We start from the raw sequence: 18,924 nt of genomic DNA on the forward strand, positions 1-18,924 counted from the left end.
GTTGCCTCCCAGCTTGCTACCCTTAATTCCATAGTGAACTCGTCCATGCGTCTCATCTCATATGCAGCTGATGGAACAAGTAGGGCAGTGCGGGTACAGGAATTGCTCTCAGGAGACACTCCTGGATGTGCTTATGTTTCTTTGCGGAGCCCTTTAAGTCATTTTTTATCAACACCCCTTTTGATGGCTCATCCCTTTTTGGGCTTAAAGTTAAGGAAACTTTGACCAGGTGTGAGCAGGAAGGAAAGACTGTCTGCCTTTGGAGTCTGTTTTTTCACCCCTACTAGACCGTAGCCCAAGGGTCAAAGGGGAGGAAAGATGTGGTTCCGAAAAGCCCAAGGAGCCTTTCTGGCCACACGTGGTGAACCCCCCTCCAGTGGCAGAGGAGTGGGCAATAATGGAAGATGCCACCTATGTGGCAGAGGGGGTCCACAAAACCAGGGAGGAGAGAGACCAGTTCTTTGGGAAGCCCTACCAGCGCTCCTGAAAGGAGGCCTGACTGTCCTACTCTGGAGGCAGTCGGGGGTCGCTTATCTTTGTATCCAGACACCTGGTTCAAAATAACAAATGACAACTGGGTACCAAGTATAGTTTCCAGAGGATACTCTATTCCCTTCCCCATCCCCCCTCCAATGACAGCAAAAATCCCAGACGTTCCACTCAGTTACAGGGAACAAGCAACAGTAGAGGTCCAAACGTTGCTAAGAAAAAGTTCTCCAACCAGTCCCAGCAGACCAGACAGGATCCGGAACTTATGCAGGATTCTTTTTAGTTCCAAAAAAGACAGGGGACTGGAGACCTATTTTGGACCTCAGCAGACTTAACAGATCTGTCAAGAAGGAGAAGTTCTTAATGGTCTCGCTTCAGTTGATACTTCCCTTCTTAGGGAAAGACAGTTGGATGTGCTCAATAGATCTCCTGGATGTGTACTACCATATCAAAATGGCCAGACCATCCAGGGATCATCTGCGCTTCTGGCTGGGAGCCAATCTTTACCAGTTTTGAGCCCTGCCCTTTGGTCTCAGTACAGCCCCCAGAGTGTTCACCAAATGTATGGCAGTGGTCACGGCTCACCTGAGGCATTTGGGATTCCATGTGTTTCCGTACCTAGACGATTGGCTCATCACTGCCACCACCAAGCATCAGCTAATCGGGGACACCACTCTTGCTCTTTGCAATCAACTGGGCATTACAATAAACTCAGAAATATCTGCCTTGTCACCATCTCAACATATTTTTATCGGAGCAGAATTGGACACGACCACTTTAAAACTTCCATCAGAAAGGATATTACTACTTAGTCAGCAAATTCAAAAATCTTATCCAAAGAAAAGGTTCCAGCATCAGAAGTGCTAAAGTTGTTAGGGATGTTGGCAGCTGCAATAATAGCGATTCCGTTGGGTTGCATGCACATGCGGATTCTACAATGGCTGCTGTTCACACAATGGTCTTATCATGAGCTCCCAATGTCTCATCTCATTATTGTAACAAACACATGCAAAAAGGATCTTCAGTGGTGATTGACCACGTTTCAAGTAACGATAGGTTGTCCTTTTATTCTACCCTCACCATCGGCCACAGTGACCACGGATGCTTCCCTGATCAGGTGTGGGGGATTTTTCAGGGAAGAACAGCCCAAGGCACATGGACTGAACAAGAGACACATCTGCATATCAGTGTCCTGGAGATGAGAGCGGTACTCTTGACGTTGCAGTACTTTCAGGACTCTCTCCCTCTGGGGACAATTGTGATTCAGACAGACATGTCCGTGGTCTGGTACTTGAACAAATAAGGAGGAACCAGATCCTGTCCCCTTTGTCGAGAGGCCCTAAGAGTATGGCAGTGGGCTACATCCACCCAGCGCTTTCTGATAGTAATGCACATCCCAGGGAAATCCAGCGTGATTGCAGACAAACTGAGCAGGACAATTTTTGTTGCTTCATGAGTGGTCCCTCAAAAAAGATATAGCAGAGAGAATATTCCGCAGATGGGGCCAGCCTTGCTGCAGTCTTTTTGCTTCCCCCATGAACACAAAATGCAGAAGCTACTTTGCCCTGATTCCCCCTCCGGGAACTTCCCCAAGAGATGCACTCATACACGATTGGCCTCCGGGTCTCCTCTGTGCTTTTTCACCAATTCCCTTGATACCCAAAGTACTACAGAAAGCAAAAGCCCTGGAAAGGACCATCATTTTAATAGCCCCTCATTGGCCTCATCGGATTTGGTTCCCCTTCCTTCGACTTCATCTGTTGGAAGAGCCTTAGATTCTGGACCTAGTTCCAGACCTTCTGATGCATTCATCGTGGACTCTTCATCCCTCCCTTCAGTCCCTGAAATTGACAACTTGGCTGCTACAATTCCCAACATAGCCAGGTTCCATAACTTCTCAAACGAAATGCAGCATATTTTAATATCTTCTCATAAATCCTCTACTAAGAAGTTGTACCTTAGCAAATGGAGGAGATTTTCTATATGAACTTCTCAGAATAACATTGATCCCTACCAAGCCCCCATTTCTTCTATATTAGAATTTTTGACTATGATTTTCAACAAAGAAGCGGCAGCAGCTACAATTCGGGTACAGCTTGCCGCCATCTCTAATTTTCATCTTGGTATTGAAGGATTGAACAGAATGTCACACAAACTATCCAAAGCCTTTCTCAAAGGTACTTTCCACCTCAGACCACCAGTTAAATCCCCTTATACCCCATGGAACCTAAATTTTATGCTCTCACGCATTATTCTCCCACCTTTCGAGCCAGCTTCTTCATGTGATTTGAAATTTTTGTCTTGGAAGACTATCTTTTTAGTAGCTATCACATCTGCCCAAAGAATATCGAAGCTACAGGCCTTGTCCATAAAACCTCAGTATTTGGTTTTTCATGCTGACAGAGTTTCACTACGAACAAATCCTTCATTCTTACCTAAAGTTTGTACTGAAGCTAACTTTAACCAAATTATAGATTTACCAGTGTTTCCCCAAACATACCAACAACTTAGAGTATATGCTGCACAAGCTTGATGTTCACAGACAGCTCATTTTTTACCTGGATAGAAGCAAAGAATTCAGATGATCAGAACAATATTTTGTTTCCTTTTCAGATTCTAGGAAAGGTATACCAGTGGCAAAAACAACACTATCCTCCTTTGGTTCTACTGTCCTGAAAAACATACTACTGTGAGCCATCCGAGAAAGATGGTGCTTGGGACGTTACCCATCTGTAAGAATGAACTGCAAGATAGAACAACTTCACATAAAGAAGTTATGTACTCACCATAACATTCCATGTGAGTTGTTCATCTCTCCTTCATTCTTACTTCCCACCCTCCTTTTTCGAGGTCTGAGGTACTAGTTTTATCCTGGTTGCTTTGTCTTTCTATGGTTTTTACCTAAAAAAAAAGTGATAGAATGGCATATGGTATTACTAGAGGCAACAAACAAGATCTGAGGTAACTCAAGGTCTGTCATGGGATAGGGACTGTCTGAAGCTGTCTGAAGACCTTGAGCTTTGTAGTAGGCCAACTTGGAGCCAAGGATCGGCTCCAAACCCATCAGTAAGAATGAAAGCAAATTGAACAACTCACATGGAACGTTATGGTGAGTACATAACTTCCTTTTAACGCAATTCCAACACCTTATATAATCTTGAAATCAATTGCATTCATGTCCCATTACTTTGTGTAAAATTTACTACCCACCTAATCAGTTCCGGCCAGCCCTCTTCCTCCACTCTAGTCCGGTTAGAACTTGTATCCCTAATTCCTAGCGCATTATATTCCAGCACACCCTACTCGAGTGATACTGTACCTGTGCTTCTTCAGGTCATCAACCTAGTCTGCTCTGCTTTCTGATTCCAGTGTTTAGTCATTGTTCTCTTCTGTTTACCAGATAATGTCTTCCACCTTCTGTCTAGCTCCATCCTTCCTCTTGTGACTAAATCCTTAACCTTCCCCTTCATAGTCTTAATAGCAAGTATGTCTAACTTCTTATCTGACCACTTATGGCAACCTATTTGTAGAGGGTATATTTTTCAAACTTAATGTTTCTTTTAAGAATATTGCAGCAACTGCTGATTACAAATTTGTTTTCAGATTGCTTCATTTCATTGCATTGCTACTCTGTCCACAGTGGATGGATTTTATCTTCCACTGATGTTTACTCTTAAGTGTGCAGCTGCAACTGTTGATGTTTGTTACTTTTATGTATGTTACCTTAGTCTTTTTTTTAAACAAAAATATCTTTATTGAATTCTCTTATGACACAGGCAGTCATACAGTTATGTAAATGGGAACAAACCACATTTACATAGTTTCATTTGCAAACATTATACATCAGATATAGTCTTCTGTATAGTCATTGCCAATCAAACATTGCATAGCTCATTCAGTTCCTGCCATCCCTTAAACTTCGTTCCTTCTCCTCACAATTCCCATTTTTTGTATGTAATTTGCTCTTTTTTCCAAAGGTCCCACTTCCAGTTATTTTATCTTTGTTATTATGTTCACTACTTATATGGCTTGTTTAGACTTTGATTCCCATTTTCTAGTAATTACTTTTTTTTGCAGCCACCAGAATTAAAAGTCAGCAAGGACTTACTATGTCTAGGCAATTCAGATTCTGTATCACAACTCAAAAAATACGTTCCTTAGTTACACCAGTTTGCTCACCCAGTATTTCTGACAGAGTAGTCTGCAGGGAATTTTTAACGTCTTCCAACTCATTACACTCCCAAAAAATATGTTTCCAGTTAGATGTTTTCTCCCCATCACACCTCCAACATTTGCAGTCTCCCTGGGATCTAAAAATACCTATGCAAGCACTTCCAAGCAAAAATCCTAAATATTCTAGACCTTGTTGCTTTCATCCTGTGATTGTTTCTTTGTGAATTGCTTACCCAGTCTCTTATCCCAATCCTTTCTAACCTCCTCTAATTGATTCCTATAGTTGTCATGCAATATTTTATATGCCCTACTAATTATCCCTTTTTAACAGCAGCTTCTGTTCTAGATTTGGCTAAAAACTATACCAGAGCAGGCCTTTCACTTAGGATTCCCATAACCGTTTCTCTTTGGCTGTACTGTGATATCCGTCTTTGATAAGGGAGGTCAGTGTCTAGCCTGTAGTCCATTCGTCTTCGTGACCTCTTCTCATTCTGTTACCTTTCTGTCGCTCTAATTATTTGCTCCCAGTACTGTGATTTCTTTGCTAGATGTTACCTTACACTCTTATGTTGAATCTGTAATTACTATACTTCAAATACTGCTTGTATTCACAAAGTGTCTGCTATAATCTTTGTTGTTTTTTCTTTCACTAGATATGTTTATGGAGTTTTCTCCCCAGGCCTCTGCTGCAAACAGGTCTTGCATGACTTGGTCATCAGACCTTACCAGTAGCAAATTACAAATAAATTAATAAATGCATTTCTTCCTTCAGTGGGCCTATTTTATATTCTTCCATATGTAATCACTTGATAGATACATGCAAGCCTGACCTGCATAAAGAACCAGTGGGTCCAAAAACATTTTAATCACATGTATGTTATCGTCAATGTCTGTAAATAACAATTTCCACAATCTTAGGTTATGAATATTCTTTTGAGTACTTTCTTCTTGCATTTATTTAGCCTCTTTCTCAACATCACATTTCAACCAAAGCCTCTCATGCGGAGTTGTGACAAAATGAAACTTGGAAAATTTCTGTACCAAGTCGTGTCTGCGCATAATTCATTACTATAACCTTTGTTTTTGCTTCATTTACTATATAGCCTGCTATATTAATAAAATGTTTACAAAGTACAATTTTATGTCATGTTGATAACTTTTATAGTGTTGTGTGCAAAAGGGTTATGCTTTCGTTAGTGTCTCTCCATTTATATCCAATTATGTTTGATAGTCTTGTGTCTCTGGCGGGTCTATATTAGAACATCGAATGTTTAATAGTTCGAATCACTAAAGGTCGACCTTTATTGATCGAACTATTAAAATTTCAAATGTTCATAAAAATAAATTAAAGAAAAAGAAAATCTAAAGGGTGTAGGCAGGGGAGCAAGCCCCCCCTGTGCCCCCCCCCCCCACGTTACGTAAATATACCAACTCCGAGACTGGACTACATTGAAGTAAATGGAAATCTCCCCTTACGGAGATTTCCATTTACCCGTTCAATGTTCTGCACTTTTGCTGTTCTCGTGTCGACAATGTCGGCTTTCAAGAATACAATATAGACCCTCTCTGGCTAATTGATCTAAATGTAAAGGAAGTAGTAATTGTGAAAGTGGACACTCTGCCAAGTTCATCTCATGCATACAACATACATGCAGCAAACTCTTTATAAACCACACTTTACCCTTGCTTGAACTACTTTAGAGATATTAAGTATTACTATTGTCCATGTCTGTGGAAACCCAGATACCTCAAAAGATCTGTTCATAAATTCCCAAATCCCTCATTCTGTGAAAATGCTTTTTTGGAAACCAAATCTGTTAACATGCAAAATGTCATTCTTGTCCAGTGCTCCCCTTTATATTACAAGGGATCCATTAATATGAGATGTTTACCTTTTGTAAACCTGTAATGTTTCAGGTCTATGGAAAGCTTTATTGTTTGCTTTTTGTTCTGCTCACATCATCTGTTGAGCTGTACATAATTATCTTTAGAGAACTCTTGTTTATTTCAGAATTAAAACTGGCTATCCATTAGGACTAACTATTATTTCCACCCAAAAGTAGCTTCAGAACTTTCCTTAAACCTGTGCAAACATCTGTTTACTTTCTGGGAGCAGACTTCAGAGTAGTGGAAGCCCACCATACTTAGGAGCGTCTACATTACATAATCGAACTTTTAAAAGTTTGAACATCATGTGGTCGACACTATATGATCGAACTTTTAAAAGTTAAAAAATGTAATAAAAAAAATAAACCAAAGAATAAAAGCTACCTGAATGGTTTAAGAAGGGGGCAAGCACCCCTGCACCCCCAATGTGGGGGGCTGCACCCCCACACCCCCCGCTCTTTAAATATACCATCTCTGAGATTGCACTACAGTGCAGAAAAGGGAAATCTTCCCATTCCATGCTGTTTGGAGATCTCCGCTGAAACATTCAAACTTTTAAAAGTTCGCTCATATGATGTCGACCATATGACAGTCGAACTTTTAAGAGTTCGACAACGTGATATAGACCCACTTAGGATGTGTACCACCCATTCAGGATTTACCTGAAGAGCGTATATGAGATTAATAATATTAGTTACCTGTGTGGTTCACTTCACGTAAGGGGATGGGGCTTGCAGTGCAGGCCACTATCTATAGCGATCATTTTTTGCCATCTGGAACTAACTGCTGTTGGAAATGACTGCTTCCATTGCTTGCTTTAGGAATGTTTTTATTATTAAAACGAGTGTCCCAAGCACTTGGCTGTAATTTCATGTCCTCAATAAGCATTAATACTTGACCATGATGTGTAAAGTTAGGTCTCCCTTTGGCACACTGGTGCTTCAGAAATCCCCCTTCTGCCCTGCCTGTTGGCCATTCTGTAGCTTCAGATCCCAGGGCAGTATAATTTTTCCCTTATTTTTTTGCAGAAGTTACTTGCTGCCAAGAGCCTTCAGTACTGGGTACAGTAGATGTGTATGACTTGTGTTGGGGGTACTACTTAATCTTCTGATTTCCTCTTATACCCATAAGGCATTCTCATCCAGCATGAGATAACGTTTACTAAAAAGTCAATCAGCTATGCATTAATTGTTTTTTTTTTTTTTCCATTTCCAGGTTATGCTTGCTTGAGTGCATAGGTGTCGAACAGGAAACCTGTGGCTGAACATTCCCTCCTAGTCTGGGGTATGATGTCCTAACTTGCATTAATAACAAACCTACAAACCACAATGTGTGGGAGGTAGAGTTTCAGAAATATGCTGAACTTGAGGATATCAGAAGAGGAAGTCCCAGTGGTTATCCACTGCAGTGACCCTTCTTGTGTATCATCTTATACAGTGATTATGTAACTGTTTCATTTATCAGCTACAGGGTTAAGGTGTGGAAAGGATGTGGCCAGTTAAAGGACTGGACTTTATCTGCAAACCATTCCATGCCTTCATGGAGGTAGAGAGGTGTTTACTGCTGTTGGCCTGCTGTGGAAAATGCTAGGGGACAAGGCATTTGAACATATTTTGCAGGGTCACTCAGACATTCCGATAAGTGGGATGATTTAATGCTGTAGACTACGTGCTGCTACACATTTAAAGTTTTCAGAGCTGCTGATTTAAGGCAAAATGTGGGTCATTCAGTACTCCAGTTTTTCCCATGTGTTGCACCATACACCATTACTCTGAGTCTTTGGCGCAAATCGTAGATTTGTGTTTTAAAGACAGAAATGTTACTTTATCTAAGCCATCTGCAGTCTTGATGCTTACATTTTCTGCTTCCCGTTGTATAAGAGTTGAGCTGATAAATGTTTGCTTAGTTAAAATTCTGATAGCTTGTTACTTGTTCTAGTTGCCTTTTTGTTTAATTGGAGCTGAAGTTTCAAATCATTATTCTCCATTTTTTGCATGACTTTGAACACTAGGAGCATCCTGTGTCCATACAGTTAAACTCCAGTAGTTTTTCCCACTGCCAACAATTTTAGAGCACTTTTAGGATGTTCTCAAAGAAGATAGGGGCTAAGATTGTTCAGACACATTGACTGCAGCTACTAGATGCTTGCTTTAGCAGTGTTTTGGCAGTTTCCTTTGGTCAACCATGTAAATGTGCTTGATTGTGGCAGAGGATTCGCATTACTTTTTTCTTTCCATAGGATGAACAGGAACCTTCAATTCGGAAGTGCTATCAAGCTGTGGAGAGGGATGGGGAACTCATCAGGGTGCGGGATACAGTCTTATTGAAATCGGGACCACGGAAAAAATCTTTACCATACGTGGCCAAAATCTCTGCCCTGTGGGAAGACCGGAAGACAGGTAAGAGAAAGTGAAAAATGTTTGTCTCCTTCAGGCTAACCAAGTACTGCGTACTTTGCAAATCATTTTGTTCTCTAGGATGGTTTTATTTAGATTTGTTAGGATTCGTACCAACAGCCAAATGATACTTTATCTGCAATCTTCCAAGTGTAAAGCTGAAACGTACCTCAAGAGATCTCGAATATGAAGGGTGTAGTTGGGCTTCTGCATTCTGAAGTGCTGTACTTGTGTATTTTGGGCACCTTGCAAGTAATTGCTTTGTTATATGAAAGTCATACTTTTCTCACTGGTGCTATTAAATTTCTCCACAGTAGAATGCTTACTCATGTTAGCAGTAAATTGAAAAAAAAGATTACAGTAAGAAAGCGTTTGTCAAAACTGCACGCAGACATTATTTAGCTGCTTACCAAAGAACAGGAGAGGAATGCCCAACAACGATGCCTATAAAATTGTGTTCCTTTCTTATGGATGGGATTCTTATGGATTCTCATAAGTAAAACCATCTCTGAATCTTATGTCCCCTCCCTCTGGAAAAAATTAATTATAACCCATTTACACAAAGGAGGCAAATATAATGACATCTATCAACCTATCTCCATTTTGTCTCCCCTCTCCAGAATTCTTGAAAAAATGTGTACATTAAAACTTGACTACTTTAACCATAACCGACTAATCACTCCAACCAACACAGCTTCAGACCAGGACATAGCACAACATCTGCTCTAATAGCCTTTGCTGATAAAATTAACACATCCAGAGAGTCCAGCCAACTAGTCTCATCAATATTTCTGGACCTGTTGAAAGCGTTCAACACTGTCTCACATCCAGAACTGTTACATCAACTTTCTTCCTTCAGTCTAACTCAAACTTCTCAACAATGGTTATCAAGCTGGACAACAATGCGGGAAATGGAAAAGCGCACTCACAATATCAAACAAATAAAACAGAAGTTCCACAATGGTCCATCTTCTTTTTACCATCCTTATAAGTAACCTACATACCACTTCCTGTCAAAGCACCCTTATCCGATACGCTGATGATTCAGTTCTTATTTCCTCCTCCAATACTATTACCCACCTTAGGGGAAATAACCCAGTCTGCCTTCTTATCCATTGAATCCTGGCTTAACAATGCACAACCTTTACACAGGCCTAACAAAGCCAAATTGCTTCTTTTCACACAAAACATACAACCAATTGACTTCAAAACATACTGTCCTAGTAACACAGAAATAGAAGTGGCCCTGTACCCCAAACTGTTAGGGGTAACAATAGACAATAAATGTTCCTTCAATCTCCATATGCACATTTTCATTAAAAAAAAACTAATCTTAAACTAGGAATGCTTCATCGACACATAAATGTTATGGATCCAGCCACTAAAATAACATTGGCCTCTATTTACGTACTACCCTCTCTTACTATATGGTGCCCCCATATTAATCAACCTTCAATCTACTCTAAAAAAAATAAACTTGAATCCTGTTACAATTAGAATTGCTAAATTTGCAACAGGATCTCCATTCTGTAAGCATCACTGTACTGCTCTTACATCCCTTAACTGTCTAAAACTCCTCTAACAATTCAACTGACAATTGCCCATCAAATTATAACTCTGAAACATGTCTGCCATAAATTCCTTACTCCAAACATATGTACCTAACTGAGCTCCATGTTCTGAAAATGAAAAACTTCTAGCGCTTTATAAACCAAAAATAAATGCCTTAGAATATTTATACTCATACAGTGAACAAATTAAGGGTTTTGTTGGCTTAAGTGGGCATTTTTTGAGAGGTTTTATTTTGTGTGTAGTTTGCAAAATTAACATTTTTTTTTCACTGTTATGTTCTTTAATGGGGGATAAGTAGGGTGGTGATGCATTGTTAACAATGCAGTAAAATGCTGGTAACTGCTTGATGGACATGATAATACGGCTAGTAAGGTTATTAAAGTTGTCCACACAGGACAAAAAAACAAAACCTTTTTATCTTTGTGTGTTCTTTAAGTGTGTTGTGCATGCATGCATGTGTATCTGTTTATACATAGCCCTGTACTTTTGTGTGTGTGTATATGTATATATATATATATATATATATATATATATATATATATATATATATATATATATACATATATGTGTGTGTGTGTGTGTGTATATACGTATAATGTATATATGTACCTCTGAACCTCTTAGAGCAAGAAATCTGGACAAAGCCATAAATAAAAGTGGAACAAAGGCCCAAAAATGGGGACAATTTTTAAATACTGATAGAATAACAGGTTTTGTATTGGCATATATTTTCTGAAGGGTATGAAATCTGAAACTCAAATTTCTGTCATTATATTCAGTCTTTAATGATTTTCTACTAATTGTCAGAAAACCACAATTTTATGAAAAACCTAACCAAAAATATGGGCAAAGATTTGGACAGTCTGTGCAAGACTGTACAGTTGAGAGGTATGTCTATAGGTCCTATTTGAAGCTCAACTCTTAAGAAAGTTGAATCTCATATGGTCGTGACCACATGATCTACGTTCCAAAATGTCAAAACTTTTGAAGGGAGATTGCAGTACAGTGGGAATCAGGGAATTTACACTTTTTTCCCATTGTAGTGCGATCTCAGAGTTGATGTGCATAATATGCAGACACCTGCAAAAATGTTTGTTGTTTTCTGAAGTTCAGCTTTCTGAAAAGTTGATCATTGATCATACGAAATTTGACTTTTTGAAAAGTCGTGCTTCTGAATGATATGTGCATGTGCGTGCGCGTGTGTGTATTTATTTTTATTTTATTTACCAGGAAATTCTGACTGGATGCAGGTCCTTTTTCAGCGGATGCCCGGGGAGAAAAGCTGCACATTATGTACATGATAGAGGTACAAAGTTGCAGCAATAGGAAACTACATTACAGGTTGTTGGCTTTAATACAATAACAAGATATTGATTATCAACAGTATATACAGAAAATGTTGCAAGTTAAGATAGTGTCTTGTCATTTATAATATTAGTAACAAAGTTGTCAGACAAGATGTTAAAGTAAAATATATATGTGTGTGTGTGTGTGTGTGTGTGTGTGTGTGTGTGTGTGTGTGTATATATATATATATATATATATATATATATATATATATATATCTTTCTCTCTCTCTCTCTCTATATATATATATATATATATATATATATATATATATATGTATATATCTGTGTGTATACATATACAGAGACGCAGATAATACAGTTTCAAATGAATACAGTTTACATGTATGCAGCCAGTACCACAAACAAGCAATCTACCCTTTAGATCTTCAAGTGAGAAGTGAGCAAAAAAATAAAATCGGTGTAGTAAGCGGATTGCTACCGTGTAGTGATCAGTGTATTACAGTTAGATCAGTAACCCCCACCCCTTGCTCTCCCATTGCAGACCAAAAAAAACAACCTGTTCCTTCTACTGGCACACTAACAAGGTAACTAGATGCATGACCCCCCCCCCCCCAACCCCGGCCATTCAGGCACCATTTCTGTGCCTTGCCTGACAACCTCCTTCTGCTCATTTTATTTGGAAAAGAAATCATTTCTTCTTTTAAACTGTAGCAAACTGCTTGCTAGTTATGTAACAAACAGTTGCTACAATTTATATCCTGCCTGCACCAGTCGCTACAACACTCGGGTTTTAGTTAATCTCTCTTAGTTTTAAGCTGTAACAAACTGCTTGCTACAGTTTGCACCAAACAAGGAACACCACAATGCCCACTTTTGACTGCAAATGCAATATCAGCGAATAAAAGACAGTGTTGTATTAAAGAAAGATCTGAATTTTCTGATCGTGCTCTCCCCCAACACTTTGGGCCTGGTGCAGTTGCCCTTCTTTTCCTGCCATAGCTATGCTACTGCACCATGCGCAGACACATGCATACAGGATACACGGGTATAAATATAGGTGTGTACATACACATACACTTTATTGGTTCTTACTGGTCTGGTCGTCCTGCACTTATGTTGCTCTGATAATATTTAAATAAAGTGTTTTGAATATGTAATTCGCTACTTTAAAGACTTTCAACAGAGGTGCTCCAATGTAAAATACAAAGCATTGTGGGAGATTTGACCTTTTATAAATAATTTTTGTATGTACTTCTGTTAGTTGACAAATGTGAAGCACCTTTGATCTGGGTGCCTAATGGCTTCCCACTATCCCCCTTTGCTTGGTTGGCTTGTCCATCGGCCTTTAGTGGATCAGTCTCCCTGTAAGCTGAGTAAGTGTATAATTTTAATGATTAAAAGCATTAAAACTGTGACTATAGCACAACGTAAAACAAAATGAAAATAGACTTTAAAAGGGAAAAACATGCACTTTATTATATCATGTTTAGCACTTTTATCCCACTTATACTGGAGACTTCTTAGTTGCAAATTAGAGTGCAAAAACAGACACATTTTATAAAACCTTGAACACATCATGAGACTCAAATAACTAATTAAAATAATGTTATGCTAAGTAATTGTTCCTGGTTGGTGTCTGCTTAGTAAGTAAATGAGCGATAGAATTAGTGTTTAAAATTAAATATAGAAACATTTTAAAATTAACAGATTAAATAAAATTGCAGATGTAGTGAGTTAAAAGGTTCAGTGGATACAGATTTTTTTTAATATTACTTTGATGACCCCAACTTTAGTACCCTTTTCACAGTAACCGGTTTGTTAAGACCAGGTGGATGAGTTTGTCTGCGAGGAGTTGCCAGTATTAACTGCTGGTGTTCTAGCAGGCCACTGAAATCACCCCCTTTGCATATGATCTTTGCAATCAGTTACAAAAAAGAGAAGTGTCTTTTAAGCATAACACTCGCTACCCCGTTTATATAAGGTGGCATTATTCCTAATCCTGATAGCTATTAAGCACATACTGTAGCGGTTTCTTTGTACTTGTTTCTGTATACTTGTTGGCTCTACACCTGCAGCCCATCAAACCTCCCTCTGTCCACAAGTCTAATTCATTCACTTCTCCTGGATATTCTGCACTGAAGGTGACAGCTGGCCAGTAGGAGACAATCATGCAGACAGCCTCAGCAGTGGTTTGTGACCTAGCTGGCATCCCGGCAATAGGAGCATGTATAATATATATCTCGCCTCTTCTCTAGAATCTGGATAAGTGACTCTCCTCACCATGGCAAGAACTATGTTCTTGCATGGTGTTTGTGACTCAGTAGCTTAATGTCTACCCTTGAGCTGTCCTCCTCTGCCTCTCTTCTTAAGAGGATGCAAAACTGAGTGGACCAAGTGCACCCCTCGTTCTCAGTATAGGCATGCCCTCCCTCCCCTGGTCAGCTGTGCAGACATCTCTGTCACCAATTGAACTCTACCTACTTGGGCAGTAGTCAAGGATTTACCCACCTTCTCCAGTGGAGCTTGACTTTATGCAGCTTTTCCTACATAGAAATTGTTACAGCTACTAAATGTAGCCACATGGACAGTATCAGTTGAATTAAGTGTTCATGTGTACCAAATCTTGTATCTAGATGTAAAAATAAATTTGAACCAATCCTTATCAGCATGAACACTTTCCCCATGGTAGGCCCCATTTGGCATCAAATGAACAGTATGTTGTGAATAAATTTATTTCAGAGTTTACTTAATGTTGCATCTTTTCTTTTCAAAAAAGACTGGAACTGTGTACCCACCACAGTAATAAAAGTCCTGATTATGAGTACTATGTTGTTTTAATTACATCCTTAGCTTGTTTAGAAGCAGTTGAAACTGTAACAGTAAAAGCATGATGTTAATCGTGTTTCACTGTTGCAGTCCTTACAAAATGGGTTATCCGGCTCCCGGCAGCCCACAGTCGGCCAAAATACCAAAGTCCTTGGTATGTGATGTCGGCTGCAAGCGAGGATAGCTGGTACTTTCCTTCATTAATGGATCTTTAGAGACAACTGTCATTGCTGTAAAATCATTCAACGTACCCAAGATTCATCATCTCTGTCAATAGCATTAATTTGACTTGGCATTTTTCTAATAGAACTTCCAGACATTTTTTTTCTTTTCAAAAATTAAGGTCAGTGCCCTTTTTTCTTTAGTGTAAAATGATTAGGTTGCTTTTTGATTAGACTAGGCATTGATGATACCCCTTGCTTTTCAGATTTGTTTTGGTCCGCTCTGCTTCATCTGCACTGACGCTGTGTACCTTTCTAATGTTTAAACATTTATTTCATATTGTTTTTTAATATTTTCCCTGGTGACATGGGATTAATTATGCTGATAATTTTAAGGTAGCTATACAGATGTTTGTGCTGCTGTTCTATACCTTCCTCCTTGGTTAATTTAAATGATTGCCAACCCAGGAATTAAATCTATCTGTCCGAGTTCTTCTTTCCTTCACTGACAGTCACTGCGTTATAGACTTGGTGCATCCCTTCACATTAGTTCCCAGCCTGATGCCATGGCCCTGTGTTTTCACTAGATGTTCTGCTAGAGGTTTTTACCATGGTACTCTCACCCATGCCATGAATTCTGTGGTATTTGCCTTTCACTCTTCTCCAGTTTTGCTGGCTGTTCTTGCTTAGCCACTAACTTGTTCCCAGCCAGATAGTTTCAGTAGGTGGAGAGTGATATCCATTTCTCTACTTCATGTAACAGCTGCTACTTTCAGACCCAAGGGTTCATTCCCCATTCATCACAGCTGTGGCACCTAACAGGCAGTTTATCTCACCATCATACCTTATCTTTTCTCTTGGTGGTTCCCCTTTATAAAATGTGCAGGGAAGTTGCTGTGTGTTAAGTGCCTGTGCTTTATATCTGTTCCACCACATGAAGAAAATGAATGCAGCCCTCCTGGACTTCTGTGACTGATCTCATCTCTCCGATATACTTTAAAATCTAATAAACTGTCAACATCTGAAATTTACTTAGGTGGTAGGGGAAAACTATCCAGCAAAAAATACTCAAATCAATGAAAAAAACACTAAATACCAGAAATGCAGTACCAATTCAAATATAGTAGTAAATCTGCATAATAGTAATAATAATATTGCAGATTCAGTTTTGTGATGCAACTTACAGTAAAATCTAAAATTTAAGTACATTTCATGATTATAAACAGTAAACTACATCCACAAAAAAGGTTAAAAAAAAAGCTTTTGATGAAAGTGAAAGCATAAATACCACAAACAGAAAATGACGCAGTGTAAGAAGGTATAGGAAGTGTGAATAGTGTAAAGAAAAGTATAGCAGTGTCCATAACAACAGGAACCGAAGTCTACCATTCTGACACAGGAATCAGGCTACATGCACACAAATGCAGTGCAGAGCCTCTGCTAGGCATTGTTTGATCAAAGGTGTAAATCTGAGGATATATTATACAAATTGAAACATGGCACAAATAGAAATGTGTAGTAAATAAAACTTGTACGTACACACATTATGATAGAAACTAAATTAAAGGCAACCAGCACATAATCATTTAACATAATTTTTTTGGGGGGTGGGGGTATTGCAATTTAATTATATATATTTTTTCAATCCCTGTGAGTTGCTACCAAAATGCTTTCCCTTAAGAACATTTTTGAGACTGCAGCAAATGTACATCAGTAACTAAGCCAACTTAAAGTGATGTGGGAAGGAGGGAAAAAAAAGCATAACCACTCACCTGTGTATGCCTTTCAGTTCTTAGAGTTGTCACAACAGTAACTACTCTCGTAAATTACATTTTTGAGACTGTATTGCATGTAAAACCATATCCATGTTTTTGAAGTACTGTGCTACTGATTCTTCAAAAATAAGATAAATCAAGAGTTTTAATCTGCACAGTGTAGTTAAAATTAATTAATTTAGAGGTCAGGGTGCACACATCTAGTGGACCCCCCCACAAACTCCTATGTAATACAATGTATTCTTATTGTACTTTAACAGATATGTGTCTTTTAATACTGATAGCCGCTTAAACAACTGAAATTGGCTGAAAACAGAGTTAAAATACAATATAATTACAAAAGGCATAAGTTACATCCCCTGCCTATTTTTCTTATATTCATTTCAAGCCAAAATTATTGCAATTCTGTCTGTTGCAGGTAACTTATGTTTATCTTAACAATAGTCTAGCAGCTTTAAAGTTGTCAGGACTTGTCTTACCTCCTATCTCTCTCTCTCTCTCTCTCTGCAGTTTTATGGATTGTTTTCCTGGTACTTACTCCATCATGGGCCAACCCACTCCATTCAGCCTTTGCTATACTTGGCCTACACTCAGCTCCCCTAACCTATGCCCAGTTTCTACCTACCCCCACTACATCTAATCTTGTACCTCTGTTAATTCCTACTGCTCTACTCATCCTCCTATCCTGTGCCCAACTGCACTATCCAATCACAGAATGTTCTCATTATGTCATCCCCACCCACTTCTTTACTAAATCCATTCTCAAAAAGTTCTCGCTCGGAGCACTCCTCAAAATGGAGAATGTAGACATTTGTGCTGTAATGGAGACCTGGTTTAAAGCGGTAGAAAGCACCCTGCGCTACCAGGCTATAACTCATTTCACACCTTTCAGCCCTGAAACATGGACCAAAGCTCCAAAGGTGGTGGTGTCTCCATATTCATAAAGGATATACACCTCTAGACTAGTAGCCCAGCATAATGCATCTGAGATACGTCAGGTACAACTAACACTGGATAAGACTGTGATCCAGATCATAGCCTGCTATAGGTCCCCAACCATGTCCCTAGTCTCTCACTCAACATTCCTAAGCACTCTGGAATCTGTCAAGGTCCAACCCAACACACTCATACTAGGAGACTTCAACTACCCCTCCGTCAACTGGGAAAACTACTCAAGCACCAATGCACTGGCCCAGCGCTTCCAAAAATTCATCAGTTCCAATGCCCTGGACCAGCTCATTCTTACCCCCACTAGAGGAAGCAACATTCTTGACCTGGTTATTACTAACATGGGCAACATTTGCTCTACACCAATAGTCAATTCCTCCCTGGTTAGATCCAACCACAAACTAATCACCATGGAAATCCACATCTCACCCATACCCCCTGCAAAAGGTATCCACCATGAAAAACTTCTCCAAAGCTGACTTTGGACACCTAAAAACAGAGGTGGCTAACTTTACAGCACCCATGCCAATGGAAAATAGATGCATGACTGCCAAATCATACACCGATGCACTGTACAAACACGTACATAAATGCATGGAAGGGAAGTAGCCATACCCAACAGAACCAAGACGCTCTCCTCCAAAAAAAAGGAAGCCAGTTAGGCGGTCCCCTGACATTAATAAACTCTAAAATAAAAGGAAAAAACTGTTGCAGAAAAAGGTGAAGTCCCAAAACTGGACAAATTCCTTTAGTAGCTTCAATAAAAAGTTGAGATCCCTCATCAAAACATCCAAAGCCAGCTATGAAGGCAGAATTGCAGCAGACACTAAAAACAACCACAAAGCCTTCTTTAGTTATATCAAGAATCTCCATGGCAATACCCAGATTTCCTCTGATTTACTGCACAATGATACCTCCTGTACTGAGCCAACAGATATTGCCAACATACTGGCTGACAGATTTAGTGCCAACTTTACCCCCCCAAGGACCAATCTCAATACCGGAAGAATGCCAGGCACCCTGCATTACTACAGCACAGGTTAAAGCTGCATTGTCTAAGGCCAAGAATACAGCTTTCATAGGACCTGACAATATCCCTGGCTGTGTTCTACATGAATTACAAAGTGAACTGGCACCACATCTGTGTGCTCTGTTCACTCACAGCCTCACCTCAGGCTTTGTCCCTACTGAATGGGGCACTGCTACAGTCATCCCTTTCCATAAAGGAGGGGCAACTACAGACCCCTGATAAGGTAATGGGGCACATCATCATGGACCTAATTAACAAGGATATAGGGAATCTCCAAACTCTAGATCCCACGCAATTTGGTTTTGTGAAAGGTAGACCATGCCTGATTAACCTGGTTGACTTCTTTGAGCCAGTCAT

General features: G+C 39.4%; 1 protein-coding gene across 2 annotated transcripts in view; it reads left to right on the forward strand.

The window, feature by feature from the left end:
• The window catches only part of BAHD1 (bromo adjacent homology domain containing 1), a 790,414-nt gene that overhangs the window by 602,833 nt on the left and 168,657 nt on the right, over nt 1–18,924 (forward strand). For both annotated transcript variants that reach the window (XM_044074179.1, XM_044074177.1), the window contains exon 5: nt 8,789–8,948. In XM_044074179.1, the coding sequence (XP_043930114.1) occupies nt 8,789–8,948 (160 nt within the window). The remainder of the gene's footprint in view (nt 1–8,788; nt 8,949–18,924) is intronic.

This window comes from Protopterus annectens, chromosome 6.part0 (genome assembly GCF_019279795.1).
Source record: "Protopterus annectens isolate FY-2018-M chromosome 6.part0, PAN1.0, whole genome shotgun sequence".
NCBI classification, from domain to species: domain Eukaryota; kingdom Metazoa; phylum Chordata; order Ceratodontiformes; family Protopteridae; genus Protopterus; species Protopterus annectens.